At 52.0% G+C, this 19,345-nt stretch overlaps 2 protein-coding genes across 2 annotated transcripts; both read right to left on the bottom strand.

The window, feature by feature from the left end:
- Positions 1 to 5,177: 5,177 nt before the first annotated feature.
- Positions 5,178 to 6,380, bottom strand: H6S33_013154 (uncharacterized protein; the record flags this gene model as incomplete). Its single annotated transcript, XM_044844532.1, has 1 exon — positions 5,178 to 6,380. The coding sequence occupies one exon, from the start codon at positions 6,378 to 6,380 to the stop codon at positions 5,178 to 5,180; it is 1,203 nt and encodes a 400-aa protein (XP_044694863.1).
- A 514-nt stretch (positions 6,381 to 6,894) lies between these two features.
- H6S33_013153 (uncharacterized protein) lies at positions 6,895 to 8,693 on the bottom strand (the record flags this gene model as incomplete). The annotated part of the gene is made up of 5 exons (XM_044844531.1): positions 6,895 to 7,155; positions 7,221 to 7,315; positions 7,421 to 7,646; positions 7,796 to 7,969; positions 8,025 to 8,693. Coding segments are annotated over 5 exons (1,425 nt in total), but the record flags the coding sequence as incomplete, so codon positions are not given.
- Positions 8,694 to 19,345: the final 10,652 nt, after the last annotated feature.

Raw genomic sequence — 19,345 nt, 5'->3', positions numbered from 1 at the left:
TTACGTGTTAGAATTAGAATGGAGGAACGGAACTATGCGGGGGCGCTTTTCTATTGGGGTTATCTTCGGGTTGATTGTTTTATTCTATTATCGTTATCTCATTAGTATTAGAAAGCGGGCCTTGGCATAGGTTCCAATATGTATAAATAGGGAAGGGTTCCGCCTCGTCTTAAGTGGCATCATCAGTCACTCAGCGAGCGGAACCCGGTTTACAATATTACAAGTTTAAAAGCTACAGAACTATCGCTTAGCATTGGCATTTCCCCAAACATTTCCATTCCGCTGGGTGTACTCCGTGTCGGAGCATGGCAGAGAACATGTCTTGAATTAGGGTTGTGTTTGCTCTCACTATTGCTTTAATAAAGGTATAGGGGATGCCATCCGGGCCGGTCGCCGAGTGCGCTGGACAGGAGTCGATTGCTTTATTAAGTTCTTCGGGGGTGACTGTTTCGAAGGTGTTGCTAAGGTCAAAAGAGGGGGGTCTAATGTTTAGGGGGGGATGGTCGGGGGTCGTCCGTTTTGAGGGGAAAAGTTGGGCTCTTAGAGCTTGACACTTCCCCGCAAACGTTTCTTCACCTTGTATGGTTGGTATGATTGTGTCTCTTCTCCTTCCTGCATTCAGGATTCTCCAGACCTCACTACCTTTCGCCTCGTTCATCGTCTTTTCCCGCTGGTCCGCCTTTGCTTTCCGGATCATGACTGTCCATTCTCTGCATGCCTTCCGGTGCTCCTCCACGTGATTGGGTTTCTTTGTATTTCTCGCCTTCCTTTCTGCCGCGTTTACCCTTGCCTTCATTTGTTTCATTTCATCTGACCACCAGGAGTTGGCTCTTACCCCCTCCTTCGAGAGTGGTGTTACTATACTGATTGTTGACCTTACCAGTTCTAGGAAGAAGTCGACAGTTTGTTCCGTAAGTTCCTTGGTTTCCCATGCTTTTGCAGGGAGGGAAATGTTTGACATGTGGTTCTCCAAAAGCTTCCAGTCTGTTTGTCGCCACATCCGTCTTGGTACAAATGGTGGTTTTTCCAAGTGTAAGTGAACGGAGGTTCTCCCGTGGTCTGAGCCCGCTCCGTAGGGTTCAGTGCTCCATCGTAGATTGTGGTCGAGAGTTGGGCCTTTTACAAATGTAAGGTCGATGATTGTAGGCCTTTTCCCTCTGTCTCTGGGGAAATGCGTAAAGACGCCTGGTTCATTCAGGAGGGTCAGTTTCTGTCGGGTTACCCATTGTTTTAGCCGTGCGCCGTTGGCGCGGTCTGCTCCGATGTTGTTCCTGTATTCATGTGATGTCACTCCGTACCACATTTGATGATGGCAGTTGAAGTCTCCCATTACTAGACAGTTGTCGAGGGTTTGGATTGTTCTTGCTATTTGATCGAAGGGACCGCTTCGGCCTGGGGAGTATATATTTAGGATTTGGGTTTTCTTGTTCTGGATTTCTACCGTAATCGATACTATGAAATTATCGTATGTGTAGTGGTGTTTTGGTTTGAGGTTGGCATGTTTGCGGACATACGTTGCACATTTTGTGTTGGTGTTGCTGGCTGTAAAAATGTAAAAGAGATTTGATTCTGGTGGGTATCCCTCTGCTGAGGTCCATGGTTCTTGTAATAATAGGAAATAAATACTAGAGTCTGTTTCCGCTTCTTCTACCGCCGCCTTGGTGATAAGTTCGCTCCGTGCACAATTGAGTTGGTGTGCGAGCGCGGTGGTTCGGGGCCTAGGCATTATTTGTCATATGTTGGTCGTCTTCGGGAATGGGTGCGGTTCCGACCAGGGCGGTGGCTGGTACTTGAACTATTGGAAACAACTCTTGGACGGATGCGGCCGGTGGGTCTTGAGTGGGAGGGGCATTTTCCTTCCCTTTATTGAGGAATCGGCGTTTGGCCCTCTCGGGGCATGCTGGGTCGGAGGCCTTATGAGCTCCTTTGCAGTTCAGGCATCTGATTGGGGTATGGGTGCATCTATATCCTCCCTGGCATTCATTGCATAGGTGGAAACTGGTGAGGTGATCTCCGGCGCAGTGGTCGCATTTCCCGTTGTTCTTACATTTCTCCTGGCGGTGGCCGTATTCGAGGCACTTCGCACATTGGGTATCCGGGAAGGTTGGGAGGAAGGCCTCGATATGGCAGCTTCGGTTGAAGAGAGATAGGAATTTAACTCCTAGTGTTTCCATTGTAATTTGTCCTGGGAGCGCGATGACCATTGATGAGTGGGTTTTCTCCATTCGAGTCTCTGCTCTGGAGATCCAGCGGGGAACCTGGGCAAGTTGGAAGTTCTCTCCATAGTTGCTTCTGATTTCTGATGCTACCAATTGTCCCGCCTCGATGCCCTCCCCGACCGTTGTGGGGATTCCATGGAGGAGCAACTTTGACCATTTGGAGTTTGCGCGGATGACGGCGACTGGTACCTGTAAGGTGAGGAGGGCCTCCTCAATTTCTTTGGCGTATTCCATTGCCTTTGTTGCAGGGGTAACGAATTTTGTTTCCAAGATGAAGTTGTCCTTGGGTGTTCTTCTTGCTGAGATAAAATGGCAGGACTCGTCTTGGATTCTTGCATTGACAAGGGTCCTGATCTCGGAGGGGTTGACGTCGGATGGGGCAGTAGTTTCAACAATGATTTCCCTTTTGATTTTGGTGTACTCTGGTTTGAAGAGGGGGTCCGCTTTTGGCTTTGCGGACTTCTTTCTTCTCTCGACAACCTGGAAATTTCCTTGGGCGGGACCGGGTGCCGAGGCTACGGCGGCCCAGGTGCCTGCCTTCCATCCACGGGGAGGGGCTTGTTGGGGAGGTGCGGGTGGGGGGGCCTGAGGAGCTGCCTGTGGCGCTGCTTGGCGGACTATTTGGGGAACTGCTGGAGGGGCCGTTTTCTGTCTCTGTTGCGGTTGTGGTTGTTGTGGTTGATGCGGTTGTTGATGTTGTTGCGGTTGCTGCGGTTGTGGTTGTTTGCTGAGGAGGGCATGGATCGCCGAATGCATGTTGGTGATCATGTGTGTCTATGCCTCGATCTGATGTATCCGTGTATCCACTGTTCTCCGGAGTGTGATCGATTGCTCTTCGAGGACCTCAATCCTGTCGGAGGGTAGGCAGATCCGGCTGGTGGCATGTCTAATGGCCCAGGTAATATAGTTCGGGTCCGTCTGGGTGTGGGTAGTCTGAGGAACAATGCTCGGGTAGAGGGAGTCAATTCTCGGTTGGTAGGGGTCGTTGTAGTCGGATTCTGTTGCAAAGATCGAGGAAAATTCCTGTTCCTGAACTCCGGATAGGGTTGGGTCGGGATCCTAAGTGTTCCTATTCTGCGGGGGGGCTGTCCCTTGTGGGGAAGACTGGGTAAAGAAGGACTGGAGTGAAGCTTGCTGCGACATGACTGAATATCCAGTTCTTCTGGCGGCGTAGAGTGATGTTTCAGTTAGGTTTCTTTTCCTTCCCTTCGGGAGGTCAAGGCTGGAGAATTCTTCGCTAGAAGCCAGTTTTCGTAGGTTTCTTTCGCTTGGAACAACAAAACGCGACCGTACGATCGGGGATGAAGTGGCTCAACCTGGTATGGTATACCAGGGTAAACCGAGAGGAATAAAATAAAATGTTTTGAAGCGAGGTTTGTTATCAAGGAGTTCTTTGCGAGCCTTAGCGAGCAAGTAGAATACAGAAGAAGAAGAAGAAGAAACTTATATTGCTTAGAAGCCGAAGCTTATCGCACACCTAACTACCCGACTACAACCTCCACCGACTAACCCGAAAGCAAAACAAAGTACAAAAACTAACTACCGCAGCTACGAGAACTACGTACATGATAAGAAAAACAGCGCACGAAGAGGGCGCGAATAACAAGTGGTACAGGTAAGCAGAATCTAAGCGATGACAAAGAAACCTCCCCGTAGTAAGAATGAACCCCAAACTTCTCCGTCAACTATATAAGCGATCACAATCCTAAACGTAGTGTTCAATCGAAACGATATCATTACCAACGTTCCCGGTGTCATATCTGTGGACGAACCTTAACAGGACTGGGAAACCACGCACACGAAGGCAGGAAAAGCCAACCGCAACAGCGTCAGGGGTGAAAGCGAGGGGGGTGGGTTGAGTATTGGTCCTCGAGCATCTGCTTGTCAAACAGTGAGGGAGTAAAGAGTGGTGACCGGTAGGTCAAGTAAGGAGTGGGTGGGGTCGTCGGTCCCTGGAGCAACGGCTAAAGACTGTGCCCGAGTCATGTTTGAAGTGGTGTCCTCTGGAGGGGACATGCAAAAGGGTTGAGCCGGAGGCTCAGTATGTATGGGGGTCGCAATCGAAAGTGCCGACCGTATTGTGTTGAGGGGTGGTCTCGGAGACCGGTTGGGTTGTGGTGAGGGGAGCGGGCCGCCTCGGTTAAAAAATGGGTGGCCTGGTTAAGGCCGATAAAGAGGGGTAAGGTCGCGAGACCTCGGGTAAAAATTTGACGATAGTTTCGCGACCGAAAGGTCGCTAACTTCGCGGGCTGTCGAGCGCTTTGGCAGTAGGTTCTCGCTGACTGGAGATTACTGACAGTGTGCGTACCCAACGTGTGGGATCACTCGTGCGATGAGTGAAAGTAAGGAGGGGCGAAGGCGGCTTTCGAGAGTAGCCGCTGGTTTGGCGAGGGGTGAACGGTGGACGCATCCCGTGAGGGCACCGAACGAGCAAAGAATGGTGGGTGTCGAGCGAGGGAAGTTCAGGGACCGAAGCAATTCGAGAATCAGTATAACTCCATCTCGGGGGGAAGAAATCCTACCGCGAGCCAGAGGCGAGCGGGTAGAATACAGAAGAAGAAGAAGAAGAAGAAACTTATATTGCTTTGAAGTACAAGACTTATCGCACGCCGACCCAACCGCCTAAAACACGAACCGAATAAAAGAAAAAGAAAAGGAAAGCAACAAACGCAAACAGACAACAAACAAGAACAAAAGCGAACACGAACGAACACAAACAAAAACAAGGAATTCCAGAACAATACTTCAACCAAAAAACCCAACGACAAGGAGAAATAACATATCTCAGCAAACTCGGGTGCTGGATCCATCAAAACAAAATAAAACCGAAAATAAAAAGGTAAAAGGAAACTGCCCTTCCTAATCCCGTCTCTAGTCATTTCCTTCCATCCCCTCTTCCAGGTCCGCCTCCACCTCCGCCGACTCGTACCATTTCGAGAGTTGAGATTTTTTTGCAAATTATAAGATAAGGTCCGTTTTCAAGTTTGTAAACATCCAGTTTTCCCAGGTCATCGCTCCGGGGATCTTCTCTATCAGAGGGGCGCGGATTCGGGCCCACGCTGGACATTCCATAAGTGTATGTTTCGCTGAGTTTTCCATACCACACTGGCATGGTTCGGGGTCTGTATACACTGCATGTTTGTCGACTCGGGTAGTTTGACACCGGATTCGAAAAACTTTTTTTGCTTCCGTAAGGGTGAGTTTCGCAATCTTGGGTGGGGGGCGGAATTTCCCCCGATGGTGGTAGTTCGGTATTGGTTGTGTATTCCATTCTTCCAACAGGTGGTCGCGTAGTAGTTTGTTTTGATTCCACTTATCTCTCGCGTTTCCGGGGGTTTGGTATGGGAGTAGAAGGGAGGCGATTCGGTGTAAGCCTGTTCCTTTGATATTTGCTTCTCTGTATGGGAGGAGCTCGATCAGGGATTCGTTGTTGGGGTGGGTTGCATTGGTGCAGAGTATTCTGGTGCCGTACTTTCTTGAGCGATATGTCAGGAGGTGTTCTAGGGGGGGTAGGCCTGCTTCTCGAAGGAGTTTAGCTCTCTTGGTCCATCGTGGTAGGCCAGTGATGACCCGGGCCGCTTCATTGTATAGTGGTTCGAGGGATCTTATAATGTGGTCTGCGCTAGTCCACCAAGCCTCAGACCCGTATAACAGACTTGGAAGGAAGCCTTGTGTTATAAGGTGGTGAATTGTTTTGACTGTTATGCCTAGCAGGCGGGCGGTGTTTCGAATCTGGTGGAGGGCTTTGAGGCCCTTTGCGATAGCTGCTTCAATGTGGGGCCGGAAGGAGAGGGTCGGATCTATCCAGACTCCTACGTATTTCAACCTCTCCTTGGGGTATATATTGGTGTTGTTAACTTTGACTGGGAGTCGTGGTTGTTGTGTGGATGATGTGGTGGGCCGGAAGAAGATCAGGTCGGATTTGTCCGGGTCGTATTTAATTTGGAGTGGCTCGGCTTTGATTAGTCTTTCTCTCATTCGTTCCTCCATTCTCTTGATTGTGAAGCCTGGTGTTTTGGATATTTGCACCAGCGCATCATCAGCAAACCCGCAACCTCCGCCAGACGCTCTGGACGCTCGAGGCGCCCAGGGCGCTCGGTAGACAAACTGCCTCTCCAGAGAAGCAGCAGAGCGTTCCTGGCGCTCCCTGGCGCTTAGCATTCCGCCCTGGCGTGCACTAGGCTACTCGCGCGCCCTGGCGCGCACTAGCCCTCCCAACGCGCCCCGACAGTGATACGCTTACCCCGACGCAATGCTCTCTCGCCTGACGCTCTCTCGACGGAATGTTCTCTCGCCTGAGACTACTACCTATCTCCTGGACGCTCCTGGAGCTTTCGCGACGCCTCAGGAAGCGTTTTGTCCGCTCCTGAACCTCTCTGACGACTCCTGGGCATATCACTAATGCTTCTGGAGCACTCCCGACTGCTCCAGCGGCGCCCGACGCACCGCATTTTACCTTTCAGCGCCATGTTTTTACCAGGCATACTACTCTTTGCTTTAGTAGGCACTGCTTTGCAGAGCATCCAAAACCGTGATTCTATTACTAAATACTAACACTACAAGCGTCTTGAAATCGCCAATCGAATATAATACAGGTATATAGGTATCTCTCCAAAGCACTCGCCGCTGCTCTCCAAAGCACTCGCCATTGCGCTCCAAAGCACTCGCCGGTGCCCTACAGATCCTTTTCCTCCTCCCCTCCCTCGCGATCCTCATCTTCATCCTCCTCGCCTTCCTCTTCCGCTTCAATGCCCCGAAGTTGAGCCTGAACCACCTCTTCCTGGCCGCCACCGTTGTCGGAGATATCCCCTGGAGCACTCGGGGGTGCTCTCCGAGCATTCCGGAATGCCGCAAGATCCGCCGCTAACGCTTCGTCGTCCTCGCTAAATCCATCTTCCGGTATCACCTCAATAGTGATACCCTTCTTCTCTCGTATCTATCAAGGTTAGCCTCCGTATGCAGAAGAGCGCTCCGCCATTGTAGCACCCATCTATAGCATACCTTCTCCCGGAGGTTATCCTTGATCACCTCCAACGTTGCCTCCTGATTCTGCCTACTCCTCCCCTTCCATGTGTTGCTCATCCTGTTGAACGTTTCTACTCGTGTGCAATGTCAGCGCGCGAATCCACTATAGCTCTGGGAGCATCTGTTACTGCTCTCAAAGCACTCGCTATAGCTGTAAGGGGATCAGGGATGCTTACTGACAACACTCTCATTCTGTGACTGGAAATGGTCAGGCTTCACGTATGTTCCCGTTGACCATGCCCGAATGCCATGCCAAATTGCAGTGGATATCAGGCAAATAAATGTAGGGGTAATCCGCTCTAGGAACTCGGGGTCTTTTACCCCTCGCATCCTGACCCCATCAAAGTATTTATAGTACAATATGTCGATAATCTCTGGCGCAAGAAACCGTAGACGGTAGGTCTAGTATCTGTTAGCAGCGTTCGCGAGTGCTCTCCAAGCATTCCGGGTGTCCGGGTGCTCTCCGAGCATTGACACCCGAGTGCTCTCTGGTCATTGACACCCGAGTGCTCTCTTAGCACCCCCGGGTGCTCTCTAGGGATTGATCATACCTCGTAATGCTGCGCAGGGCTCAAGAAGCGATCATTCTTTAAAAGATACTCTACTTGAGCAGCCCTCGCCTCAGGACTCGAGAGCTTTCCAAGCCCATAGATGGTCGAATCCGCCAGGCGCCCTTTAACCTCGTGCATCAAGTGCGAACGGACTCGGGAGTGTAGACTTCTGACCTATCGTTGTCAATTACGCTTCCAGAGCACTCGTCAACGTTTCAAGGGCATTCACCTGTTTGATAACGACCTCGTCCAGATCTACCGCACATCCCACCCTGCGACTGGCAGCTGCCCACATGTTCACTACCAGTACCGAAAGCCTCGCTGCAGGTGGAAAAGGCTCATGTAGAAGAGTGTGGTCCCCGATTAGCGTGCTGCACTCCTTCTCAATCCTCTGAGCCTGCATTGAGAGAACGTTTGCACTCCTCGAGCTAGGTAACAAGGATCTCTGAGATAGGTTGCTCGCATGAATGTTAACAGTGCTCTCAAAGCGGTCGTCAGTGCTATCGGGAATACTACTAACCTCGCTTTCTGCTATAGGAGCATTTCCTTCCCTAATAGACGACGAAAGCTGTGCAATATCGTAGACTCTTGGTTGCGCTTCTGGTAAATATACCTGAGGGCTTGAGGGAATCCGGGGACTGCTCATAGAGCTCTCGCCAACGCCCTCAAAAGGCGGGGAGGAACGATAGGGGCGGTAAGTAGGTGAGGACTCCCCGTATCGAGAGCGCAATGAGGAAAGATCGATATGGCGCGTCGAAGAGCTGTAATCATGATAATAAACAGGTTCAGAAGGCCTAGACTGTGTGGGTATTGGCGGTGCTCTCTGGGATGCATTCTGGCTGGGTGCCGAAGTGGGAGCTGCTCTCCGTACTACCTTTGCACCCGGACGTGCTCCCCTCTAAATCGTTAGCGTTTTGTCCTTAACATTAATGGGTGGGATGGAGTCGAACCTGTACCACATCCACCGACACGTCGGAGGAAGCAATAACCTCCGCTACCGCTCCGGTTGGTCTCCTCCGAGCATTGCCCAGTGCTCTGGCAGTAGTCGGCTGCACTGTACGAGGCCTCTTCCCCGTACTCTGGGATCTCTGCTGAGTGGAGGCTTGAGGTTCTTCCGACTCCTCCGGGTCGTCCAGGTTCTCCTCAGAGCTCTCCTGGGCGTTCTCTGGGGAGTCATCATACTCCGAGTGGCTGGTATCGGCGGTTTCCTCCACCTCTGGCACATCCTCCTGATGCTCCTGCACTTCAACGCTGTCAGTATTGCCATCGGGGAGATGGAATTCTACCCTTCTAGGGCTGCTTCTTCCAGTGGATGTGTCGGTAGAACACAGAAGCCCTTTACGCGCTATTGGGGCGGTTGTCGACTGACTACTCCGAGTGCGGGCTGGCAGTGGAGTCAATGGTCGGCAAGGTATCTCAGACTCGTCAGTCAGTAAATCTTCATGTTCTTCAGGTCGTCTTGGGAGTCGTGGGCGCTTTGGGGCAAGAGGTGCTGAACCGGAGGAGCGCTTGGTGGGAGCCATTCTGATGGCTAGCAGGAATATCCTCAGTGCTCTAGGAGCACTCGCGGTATCTTTGATTAGAAATCAATTCTTGGCGAGAAAATTTGCGCCGCTAATCAAGAAGAATTTGCACGGCTAATCCTCCTACGGCAGGGATCCGCTCAACCGCATCATTTGTAATCACTCGTTTTACTGCACTTTGCACTTTCTGAAGCAATACCGAGTGCTCTGAGAGCAATCTAGGAGTTTGACTCGACTCTGAAATAAAAGCAATGCAATTACGACACGGAATAATCTAATCTAATCTAATCTCATCTAATCTCATCTAATCTCATCTAATACGACAAAACACATCCATTGATATATGCTCGCAAGACAAAGGAAATCCAAAACATCAAATCGTACAGCACCTCCATCTCAGTAGCACTCGCGAGTGCTCAGAGAGCACTCCATACTGCTATTCAAAAACCCATCAATTCATATATGCTCGCAAGACAAAGGAAATCCAAAACATAAAATCGTACCGCACCTCCTCCATCTCAGTAGCAGTCGCGAGTGCTCAGAGAGCAATCTGTACAGCTTTTCAAAGGTTAGTAGTGAGAAATCCGCAGGAAGAGTGGTGAGAGACTATACCAAAGGAGACTAATGATGCCCACCACCATCACCACCACCACCGCCTCCACCGCCTCCAGCTGGCCCACCACCTCCACCACCACCACCACCACCGCCTCCACCACCGCCTCCAGAAGGTCCACCACCACCACCACCACCACCACCGCCCGGAGGTCCGCCCGGAGGAGGAGGAGGAGGAGGAGGAGGAGGAGGAGGAGGAGGAGGTCCGCCCGGAGGAGGATTACCACCACCACCACCACCACCACCGCCGCCCGGAGGAGGATTACCACCACCACCACCACCACCACCACCACCGCCCGGAGGAGGATTGCCACCACCACCACCACCACCACCACCGCCTCCAGCAGCAGCCGCGAGTGCGTCAGCAGCTCTCTTGGCTGCTATCCCGGCAGGCGTCCAGATTACTCCCTGTGCAAAGTTTGCGTCAGCAACCCCTACACCCAGAGGATACTTCCTCAGGTATTTGGGGTCTAAGTCGTCGATAGCATCCTGCTGTCTATCGCGACGTCTAACAAGAGTCTGGATTAGCCTTTGATTACTGGCATCAGTTCTGGGCAAATATACCCTCAGTCCTCTAGCATTTATGCGGTGATTTCCCTCCTCGTAATCAGAGTCCTCTGCTGGAATATCGATCGTGGTGTAATCGTCTTCCTCGATATGAGGGAATGCTCGTGTCAGCGGCGGTGTTTCAGCACCACCCAAATTAGCACCCGCGCCCGCTCTGTGGAGTACCGCCAGTATCCTCCGAGGCCTGCCAACGCTATTCTTCAACCAACCCTCGACCTCTTCCGAATCAGTGATCTGCACCTCCATCGGCCGAACAGGAGGATTGGATGCCGGTGGAACGTTATCGAGTGCTCCCCAGATACTCCTGATTGCTCTGCCGGGTGGGGTGTGCTTCAGGATCAAATTGCAGAGCCCTGGAAACGTTATCTTGGTCAGAACTCCAATGAACGAATTCTGATTTCGTCGATGGTTCCAGTCATAGATAGGGGGCGGGGCAACCCTGGAGAATGCTCCTAGAGCATCCGGGTCTACCACCGTAACCATTATGGAAGGTCTATCGAGATCTGCGGACACTGGGTCCCGTTTACGCTTCTTAGAGCGTTGGGCGGGCAGACCACCGTCCTCATCATCATCGCTATCGTCAGCAACTTCTTTATACTCGCGATTTCCCTGCCCCCTCGATAGCTTTTCCTTCTGCCCAACATCACCGATGAGCCACTTCAAAGCGTCCGCGAGTGCTCTGCGGGTTGCGGAATCGCCTCCGTTCCACATAGGCAGGAAACCACGGAGAGGGCGTATGTTCAACACATGGAGGCATAGAGCATCGAACGCTGCTGCTCCGGAAACGGTTTTGTTGACCCAACCGGTGTTCTGCATCTCCGCTTTGAGGCTGTTGCGGATGTTAGTGTACAATTTAGGGAGGTTGATCAAACCTAAAGCCATCTTTGCTTTGTTTGCCTCAGTCATTCTGCCGGGGTATCGGGCTTGAGAGATTGGGGATGATGCTTCTGGAGCACTGGCGTATGTTACCTGAGCACGCGAGGGAGTTTCTGGGGCACGATCTCTGCGGCTTTGCCTCTGCTCTGCCGGTGGAGGGGAACTAGGTATTGGTAGCCGACGGCGACGTCGGGATTGAGAGCTCTGTGAAGCACTGGCGACTGCTTCTGGAGCAGGGGCACCAACTGGGAGTACGGTTCTACGGACAGGGGCCGACGGTTGTGGCGGCGAGCTGCCCAATTCTGGGGAAGTGCTGGAGACTCGTTGAAGTGCTCGTCCTCCTTGGGGTTTTGGGCCTGCTGCTGGGCCTGCTGCTGTCCCTGCTGCTGGTCGCTTTGCGGAGTGTGTTGCTGGGCCTGCTGGGCCTGCTGCTGTGCCTGCTGCGGAACGTTCGCTGTCGGACTCGGCTTCAGATTGCACTGATTCCCACTCTTTTGGGAAGAGTCTCGAGTGCCGAGTGGGCGGTGACGAGTGCTGAGGGGGCGGTGACGAGTGCTGTCGGGAGCTTGAAACCACTCGGGGATGCTTCCGGGAAGACGACGACTGCCGCGGGGGTGTCTCTTCTATCTCTTCTGGGATAGGCTGGAGGCTTTTCTGCTCTTTGCGAGACGAGGAAGGGGAGGACTTCTCGTTCTTCTTCTGCTCCTTCTTCTTCTCCTTCTTCTCCTTCTTCTTCTCCTTCTTCTTCTCCTTCCTTTCCTTCCTTCGGCGTTTTTTGCTATCTGATTCGTCGGTGTCTGGATCGCGATCTCGCTTCTTCTGTGAGCGCTCTGGAGTGCCCTGAGGGGAGGATGAAGGCTATAGTGAATATGTGATGAGTATGGTTCTGAAAGCAATAGGATTAAGGAGGATATACCATCTTATATATGATCGCTAGGTGTGCAGCTTGAAAGCTTGAACTTGAAACGAAACTTGAAACTTCAAGTTGAAGCCTAAACTTGAAACGTGAGCTGAATGCGCTTTCAAGAGGTATCTTGAAAGCTTAGATAGCAGGGAGGGGCTTGAAGTGATAGGTAGCGCTGGAAGATGGTTAGGAAGCTCTCACGATCTGGAAGGAGGAGAAGGGTGCTCTTATACCGAATACAATCAGCTATTCCAGGGCTCATCATGCTTCCGAGAGCACCCCCGTGTGCTATACGAGCATCCTCGGGTGCTGTACGAGCATCCTCGGGTGCTGTACGAGCACCCCCGGGCGCTCCCACCAGTGCTGCATATGGTGCTCCAAGCCGTGCTGAATGTTTGCTCCAATACATGACGTAGATCAATGCTCTAGGCGCACTCGAAGATTCTACTCTGGAGGTTTGATTCAATTGAATGACGTAGATGAATGCTCTAGGCGTACTCGGGAATGCTCTGACGGTAGTACCAACAGTGGTGTCGATTGGATTCCTATGTTGGGTTGGTGTTTGTGTTCTTGTTGGTGTCGGGGCTCTGTGCGCTATGAAGCTGAGTCGGAGAGTGTGTATCCTCTGAGCGCATATCCGATATTAGTATCGAATTTGGCGGTGAGAATGGTCTCTCCATGATCTGAATAGCATCCGCGAGTGCTCAGAGAGAGAGAGCGAATGCTGAGAGGGTAGAACGGAGCATCGTTGGCGGCATGATTGTGGTGATTGTTGTTTCTTCTCGTTGTATGCTTGTGTTTGTGTTTGCATTATTCCGTTGGAGATGTATGACGTCAAAATCAGCCTCGCTATGGTGGAGGTGCGAGCGCAAGGCTCACAATCACTTGGCGAGCGCTCTGCAGCGAGCACTCTGTAGAGCACTCTGCACAACCGCTTGGCGGCGAGAGCCTCATTGGATGACAAATCGTTCGTAGAGCACTCTGCACCGCCTGCAGGAAAGAGCCTCCGCCTTGGCAGACTGCAAATTCTCGAGTCCAATGAAATCGTCTTGCCCTTTTTGCAGCAAGAGGTACAGCTCCTCCGCGAATTTTGACAGACATCTTCGAACGATCCATCCTTTGGAAGCAGATGAATGGCTGGGAAATCAATATTCACTGCTGGAGCACGATCAACCTGCAGAGACCCCCGACAACACTGACGAGAGCCCAGAGAGCATTCCCGATTACTATTCAGATACGCATTACGATTCAGAGTCGGACATTTTCGACCAAGATTCGGGTAACAATTCGGACCTCGAATCCGAATCATATTTCGTGATGGAAGAGGCAGATGGCGATTCAAATGGACATAGTAGGGCATCTACGACAGTTTACGAGGGTGCTGGGGAGCCACTTTACCGCTCGGAGGACTACGACGAGTGCTCACAGAGCCTTCTCCAATACCCATGGCACCCATTCCGGTCAGCATACGAGTTCAGAATAGCACGCTATTTCACACTGTCCAAAGCCTCACAGGGGAACATCGACAGCTTCTTTCTACACGCTCCGCCGAGTAGTGGCGAGTGCTCCTACAGCACTGGGCGGGGTTTTATCAAGAGGTTGGAGGAAATGAACGATATACTGGGAAAGGCGAGCTGGAATCATTCGGAGGTGGATATTGGGGGGGAGAAGATCTCTTACTACTACCGGGATCCAATGGTAGTCGTCCGATATCTTCTAGGGCAACGTGCCTTCCGGGAGTCATTGGTGTATTCGCCCGTGGTGGAGCATAATGAATTCGGCGAGCGAATGTACGGGGAAATGCATACAGGAGATTGATGGTGGGAGATACAGGTCCGTAAACTTCACCCTGTCAACTTGAGGTGCTCTATGAGCAGTCGATGATGCTACAGGAGCAGTCGCTAATGTCTTCTCGACAGAATACGTTACCGGAGGGGTCCACTGTCGTACCAATTATCTGCGCGTCGGATGGCACACATCTGACAAATTTCAGCGGGGACAAGAAAGCCTGGCCAATCTATCTTACCATCGGGAACATCAAGTCGTCGGTGCGCAACAAGCCCACAGGGCATTCATTCATTCTCCTAGGGCTGCTACCAGTGCCACCGAAGCTCGGAAAGAATACAACACTCGCTAATTCCGTTTTAAGACGTCAGAGTCAAATGGCACTGCATCGTGCCCTTGGGGAGATCTTTCAAAGCATTCGCGAGTGCTCTCAGGAGGGCGAGCTAATCAAATGCGCCGACGGCTACGAACGACTATGCTTTCCGGTGCTCTCGGGCTGGATCGCCGATCAACCCGAGCATTCAAACTTGCAAAACATTAGCACTAGTGCTTGCCCGAGATGCGAGGTGGAGTTTCACAATCTTGGGAGCACTCGTCGAAGCTCTATGCGCAATCACGAGGACTACAGGGAGAGGGTACAGCTATTTGGCGAGAACCCGGGCAATCTAGAACCGGTAGAATACCTTGTTGGGAGATCCGTCAAAACACTCTTCAATGCTTTCTGGGGTATGCCGAGGGTTAATCCGTACGATCTCAATAAACCGGACATACTGCACAATATTTACCTGGGGATGTTGAAGCACATGATGGAGTGGATTCAGGGTTTCTTGAAGAAGCATCATCGATTGGAGGAATTCGACAAAGCTTGGGCTTCGATTGCGCCTTACCCTGGACTAGCAGTACCAAACAAGGCATATCGTTCTACCACCCAATGGCAAGGGAAAGAGATGCGGAATCTGGGGCGGGTCGTTCTAGGAGCACTCGCGGCTGCTCTGAGAAACCCGGGAGTGGCTGTCAGGAGCGACTTCGCAAAAGCTTTGAAATGCGTTCGAAGCCTAATAGACTTCCACTTAATGGCGCAATATGGGAGTCATACAACGAGCACACTGGACTATATGGAGAGCTATCTCGAGGATTTCCATAAACACAAGGATATCTTTTTAGAATTCAGGGCGTACAAGAAGACGTTAAAGGATGCGAGAGATCGAACGAAAGCAATTAGTGGCTCCCAGAGCACCCAGCGAGGCTTGGAGGAGATCCGGGAGATTCGGGAAAGATCGCACTTCAACTTCATCAAATTGCACGTCTTAATGCACTACCGGGAGCACGTTGAGCGCTTTGGTAGCATTCCTCAATACTCCACGGACGTCAGCGAGCTTGCCCATGTACGGCAGGTAAAAGAAGCTTACAGAGCGTCCAACAAGGTTGATGCTGCGACGCAGATACTGGACTATGGAGGGAGGCGATTGGCGTTAGAGATTCGAATTCTGAATCTGAAAGACATCGTCGGAGGTTCTGAGAGCACTGACGACATCCTCTGGAGCCATCGGGATAACCTCAAGGAGTTGCTCGACATTTTCAAGATCGAGGACCGCAAGAAAACGCCAAATGAACGCTCAATAGTAGAAAGCGGACTGCCCCTGAAGCGTCTTTGCAACCCCTCCGCGAAATCGGAAAGACTTTTCAACGTGGCAGACGGACTGCAAATGAGCCATCTCACGCTATATCGCCTGATAAAGGAGTATGCCGAGGATGCGGGATGCTCTCAGAGCTTTGCCGGAAGCTCTGAGAGCATGTTGGAGCGCCGGGTGGAGGTTTTCACATGCTTGCAGGTTCCGATACCAATCTTCCAAAGGCCTGACGTATACGAGGTTCACAACATCAGGTGTACGGGAACAGCATCTTTTAGGAAGGGGAAAATAAGAAAGGATTGGGCATGGGTATCGGTAGGTTCCTCAGAGCAGTGGGGAGTGTTTCGGGGACGCTTACCAGGACGTGTGGAGGCTCTGTTCAAGGTGCGGGATAGCACAGGGCGCGCACATAGACTATGTGTAGTTGAGCTGCTTGAGGCGAAGGATCGTGGTATCGCTGATAGATCACATGGGCTGCTGAAGGTCTGTAGGAGGAGGAGGAAGAGGATGTGGGTCGTGAATATTCGGAGTATATTAGGAATGGCCCATTTGTTCGAGGTGGATGCTGGCAATTGGCTGGTAAATACTAGGATAGATTTGCGTACGTGGAATGAATTCAGTTGAATGCTGTAAAGCATTCCCGAGTGCTATGCAGTGATGTGAGAGGATCACCGAGTGCTATGCAGTGATGTGAGAGGCTTACCGGGTGCTATCCAGTGAGAGCATTACCGAGTGCTATCCAGTGATGTGAGAGGATTACCGAGTGCTATCTAGTGATGTGAGAGGATTACCGAGTGCTATCCAGTGATATGAGAGGAATACCGAGTGCTATCCAGTGATATGAGAGGAATACCGGGTGCTATTCAGTGAATGCTCTGAGGGCAGTGGCGAGTGCTCTACGAGTGGAATGTTAGACCCAATAGGACCGTCTAATTCAAAATTCGTGTCGTTCTGCTAGTACGCATGCGGATTGGAAGAGGGAGGTGAGTATCGGCCGCTCAGTATCTGAGTCTGACTATCCAGCAAGCCAGCTCCAGGAGGGCGCGGTAGGCAGGCATTGGTCTTCCGACCAGTAAAGTCATCCTGCACCTTTTTCCAGTCCATGTTTGCTGCTTATGCATGGACATTGAGCTTTTCAGACGAGCCGTACCATGGCCTCAACCTCAAGGCTTATGGCTTTCACGAATCGACAGATACATACACGTTCGTCAAAGGTTTGGTAGCCATCTCCAGTATACACGACAGTGCTCGTATCAGTATTCCGCGACTGACCGTTCAGCGGCGTGAAGAATACCCACGTGAGATATCGTTTGAGGGACCGGCGATGCCTACCTTGCCTTTGAAGAAAGCGTATCGATTCATATGGGTCTAAGTGGGGGGTGTCCCACCTTGAATAGTATTATTAAAGATGTTTCCGCAGCTCTACGAGCATTGGTCAGTGCTATGGAAGCATTCGTGGTGCTCTCCGGACGTGAGCAATATCTCTTGGCAGTGCCTGGAAAAACTCATTGACGAAGAGTGTCTTGGCGTGGGCGATATGCTCTGGCGGTGCCTGGCGAGCAGCTCGTTGAGAATGCTCTCCTGGCGCAGATAGTACTGACGAGTGCTCTCTAGGCGTGAGCGATATGCTCTGGCAGCGCCTGGCGAGCAGCTCGTTGTGATTTGATCTCCTGGCGCAGATATTACTGACGAGTGCTGTCAGGGCGCTGACGCTGTCTCCTGGCGGGCCCCGACACGTCCGTGATTCGTTGCCAGTCCCTGGGCGGAAACTCATTAGTTGATCGTTCTTCAGACGCAGGAGGCATACCCAGGCGTGTCATGGCGGAGAGAGCATCGCCGGGTGCTCTCAGGACGAGCACCATATCGCCTGGAGGTGCATGACGCGTGAAAGTGCACGACGCGCCTAGAGAAGATTGCGGAGAGAGCATTGCTGGGTGCTCTATGGATGTAGGTGATATCGCTCAGAGTACTCTGTAGACAGTAGCATTAGCGAGTGCAAAGAAGCTCATTAGGGAGTACGAATATGCTGCTCTGACAGCGGACTGCTTGGAGCGAGTGCTCTGCTTGGATCGAGTGCTCTGCTGGAGCGAGTGCTCGAGTTGCAGTCGTGAAAAGCTCTCTTCTCTGACGTGGTCAGATGATTGGCACTGCGCTCTGGCGGAGTGTATAGACGATTATGCGCCCTGGTGCTGCCAGACCGAGAACATACTGCTCTGGGGGCGTCGGGCGCGGATGCTAGGATCGCCTGGCGCGAGCACCCTGCTGTGGCGACGCCTGGCGCGAGCACCCTGCTGTGGCGACGCCTGGCGCGAGCACCCTGCTGTGGCGACGCCTGGCGCGAGCACCCTGCTGTGGCGACGCCTGGCGCGAGCACCCTGCTGTGGCGACGCCTGGCGCGAGCACCCTGCTGTGGCGACGTCTGGCGTGAGGACCCTGCCCTGGCGACGCCTGGCACGAGCACTCTGCCCTGGCGGCGCCTGGCGTGCCTGGCGCCCAGGGCGTAGGCGCTGCGCCCTGAGGAATAGCAGAGTTTGCTGATGATCGTCATCGATGTAAGTTGTGTCCATCTCTTTTGGGTTACTAGTCGGGTCCAGGATTACTCCGGCATAGATCATAAATAATACCGGGGACATGGGGCTACCTTGCGGCACTCCGGAATCATAGGGCTGTGGTTCCTCTAGCTCATGGTTGAATTGAAACTGTAGTTTTCTGCCGGTGTTGAATTCCTTGCACCATTCTGTCAGATAGGTGGGGAATTTTTGTTGGTGCATGATTTCCGCGAGGAGTAGGTGATCGACACAATTAAATGCTCCTTGGATATCGTTGGTTAGGATCGCTGGTCTGTCTCGCCGGGCGATTCCGGTGCTGTTTTTCAGTAGAAGGTTTTGTTGTATTGGTGTTAAGGTTTTCAGGAGGGCGTCGATTGCCGAAATGGTTGGTCTTCCTCCAAATTGATTCGCTGAGAGTGTGCCTAGAATTTCTCCAGCGGTGCAGAGTCTTTGGGCCACTATCTTCTCCAGGATTTTGCTGAAACATTGTAGAAGGGAAATGGGCCGGTAGGCTTTCGCTTCATGATAGTTTGCTTTACCGGGTTTCGGGATCGGGAAACACTTAGCTATTTTCCATTCCGCTGGGTGTACACCGTGCCGGAGCATGGCGGAGAACATGTCTTGGATTAGAGTTGTATTTGCTCTGACTATTGCTTTAATAAAGGTATAAGGGATGCCATCCGGGCCGGTCGCCGAGTGCGCTGGACAGGAGTCGATTGCTTTATTAAGTTCTTCGGGGGTGACTATGTCGAAGGTGTTGCTAAGGTCAAAAGAAGGGGGTCTAATGTTTAGGGGGGGATGGTCGGGGGACGTCCGTTTCGAGGGGAAAAGTTGGGCTCTTAGAGCTTGACACTTCCCCGCAAACGTTTCTTCACCTTGTATGGTTGGTATGATTGTGTCTCTTCTCCTTCCTGCGTTTAGGATTCTCCAGACTTCACTACCTTTCGCCTCGTTCATCGTCTTTTCCCGCTGGTCCGCTTTTGCTTTCCGGATCATGACTGTCCATTCCCTGCAAGCCTTCCGGTGTTCCTCCATGTGATTGGGTTTCCTTGTGTTTCTCGCCTTCCTTTCTGCTGCGTTTACCCTTGCCTTCATTTGTTTCA

This window comes from Morchella sextelata (assembly GCF_020137385.1).
Source record: "Morchella sextelata strain SCLS chromosome Unknown scls_9, whole genome shotgun sequence".
NCBI classification, from domain to species: Eukaryota; Fungi; Ascomycota; class Pezizomycetes; order Pezizales; family Morchellaceae; genus Morchella; species Morchella sextelata.
This window is presented reverse-complemented; position numbering and strand designations above follow the sequence as displayed.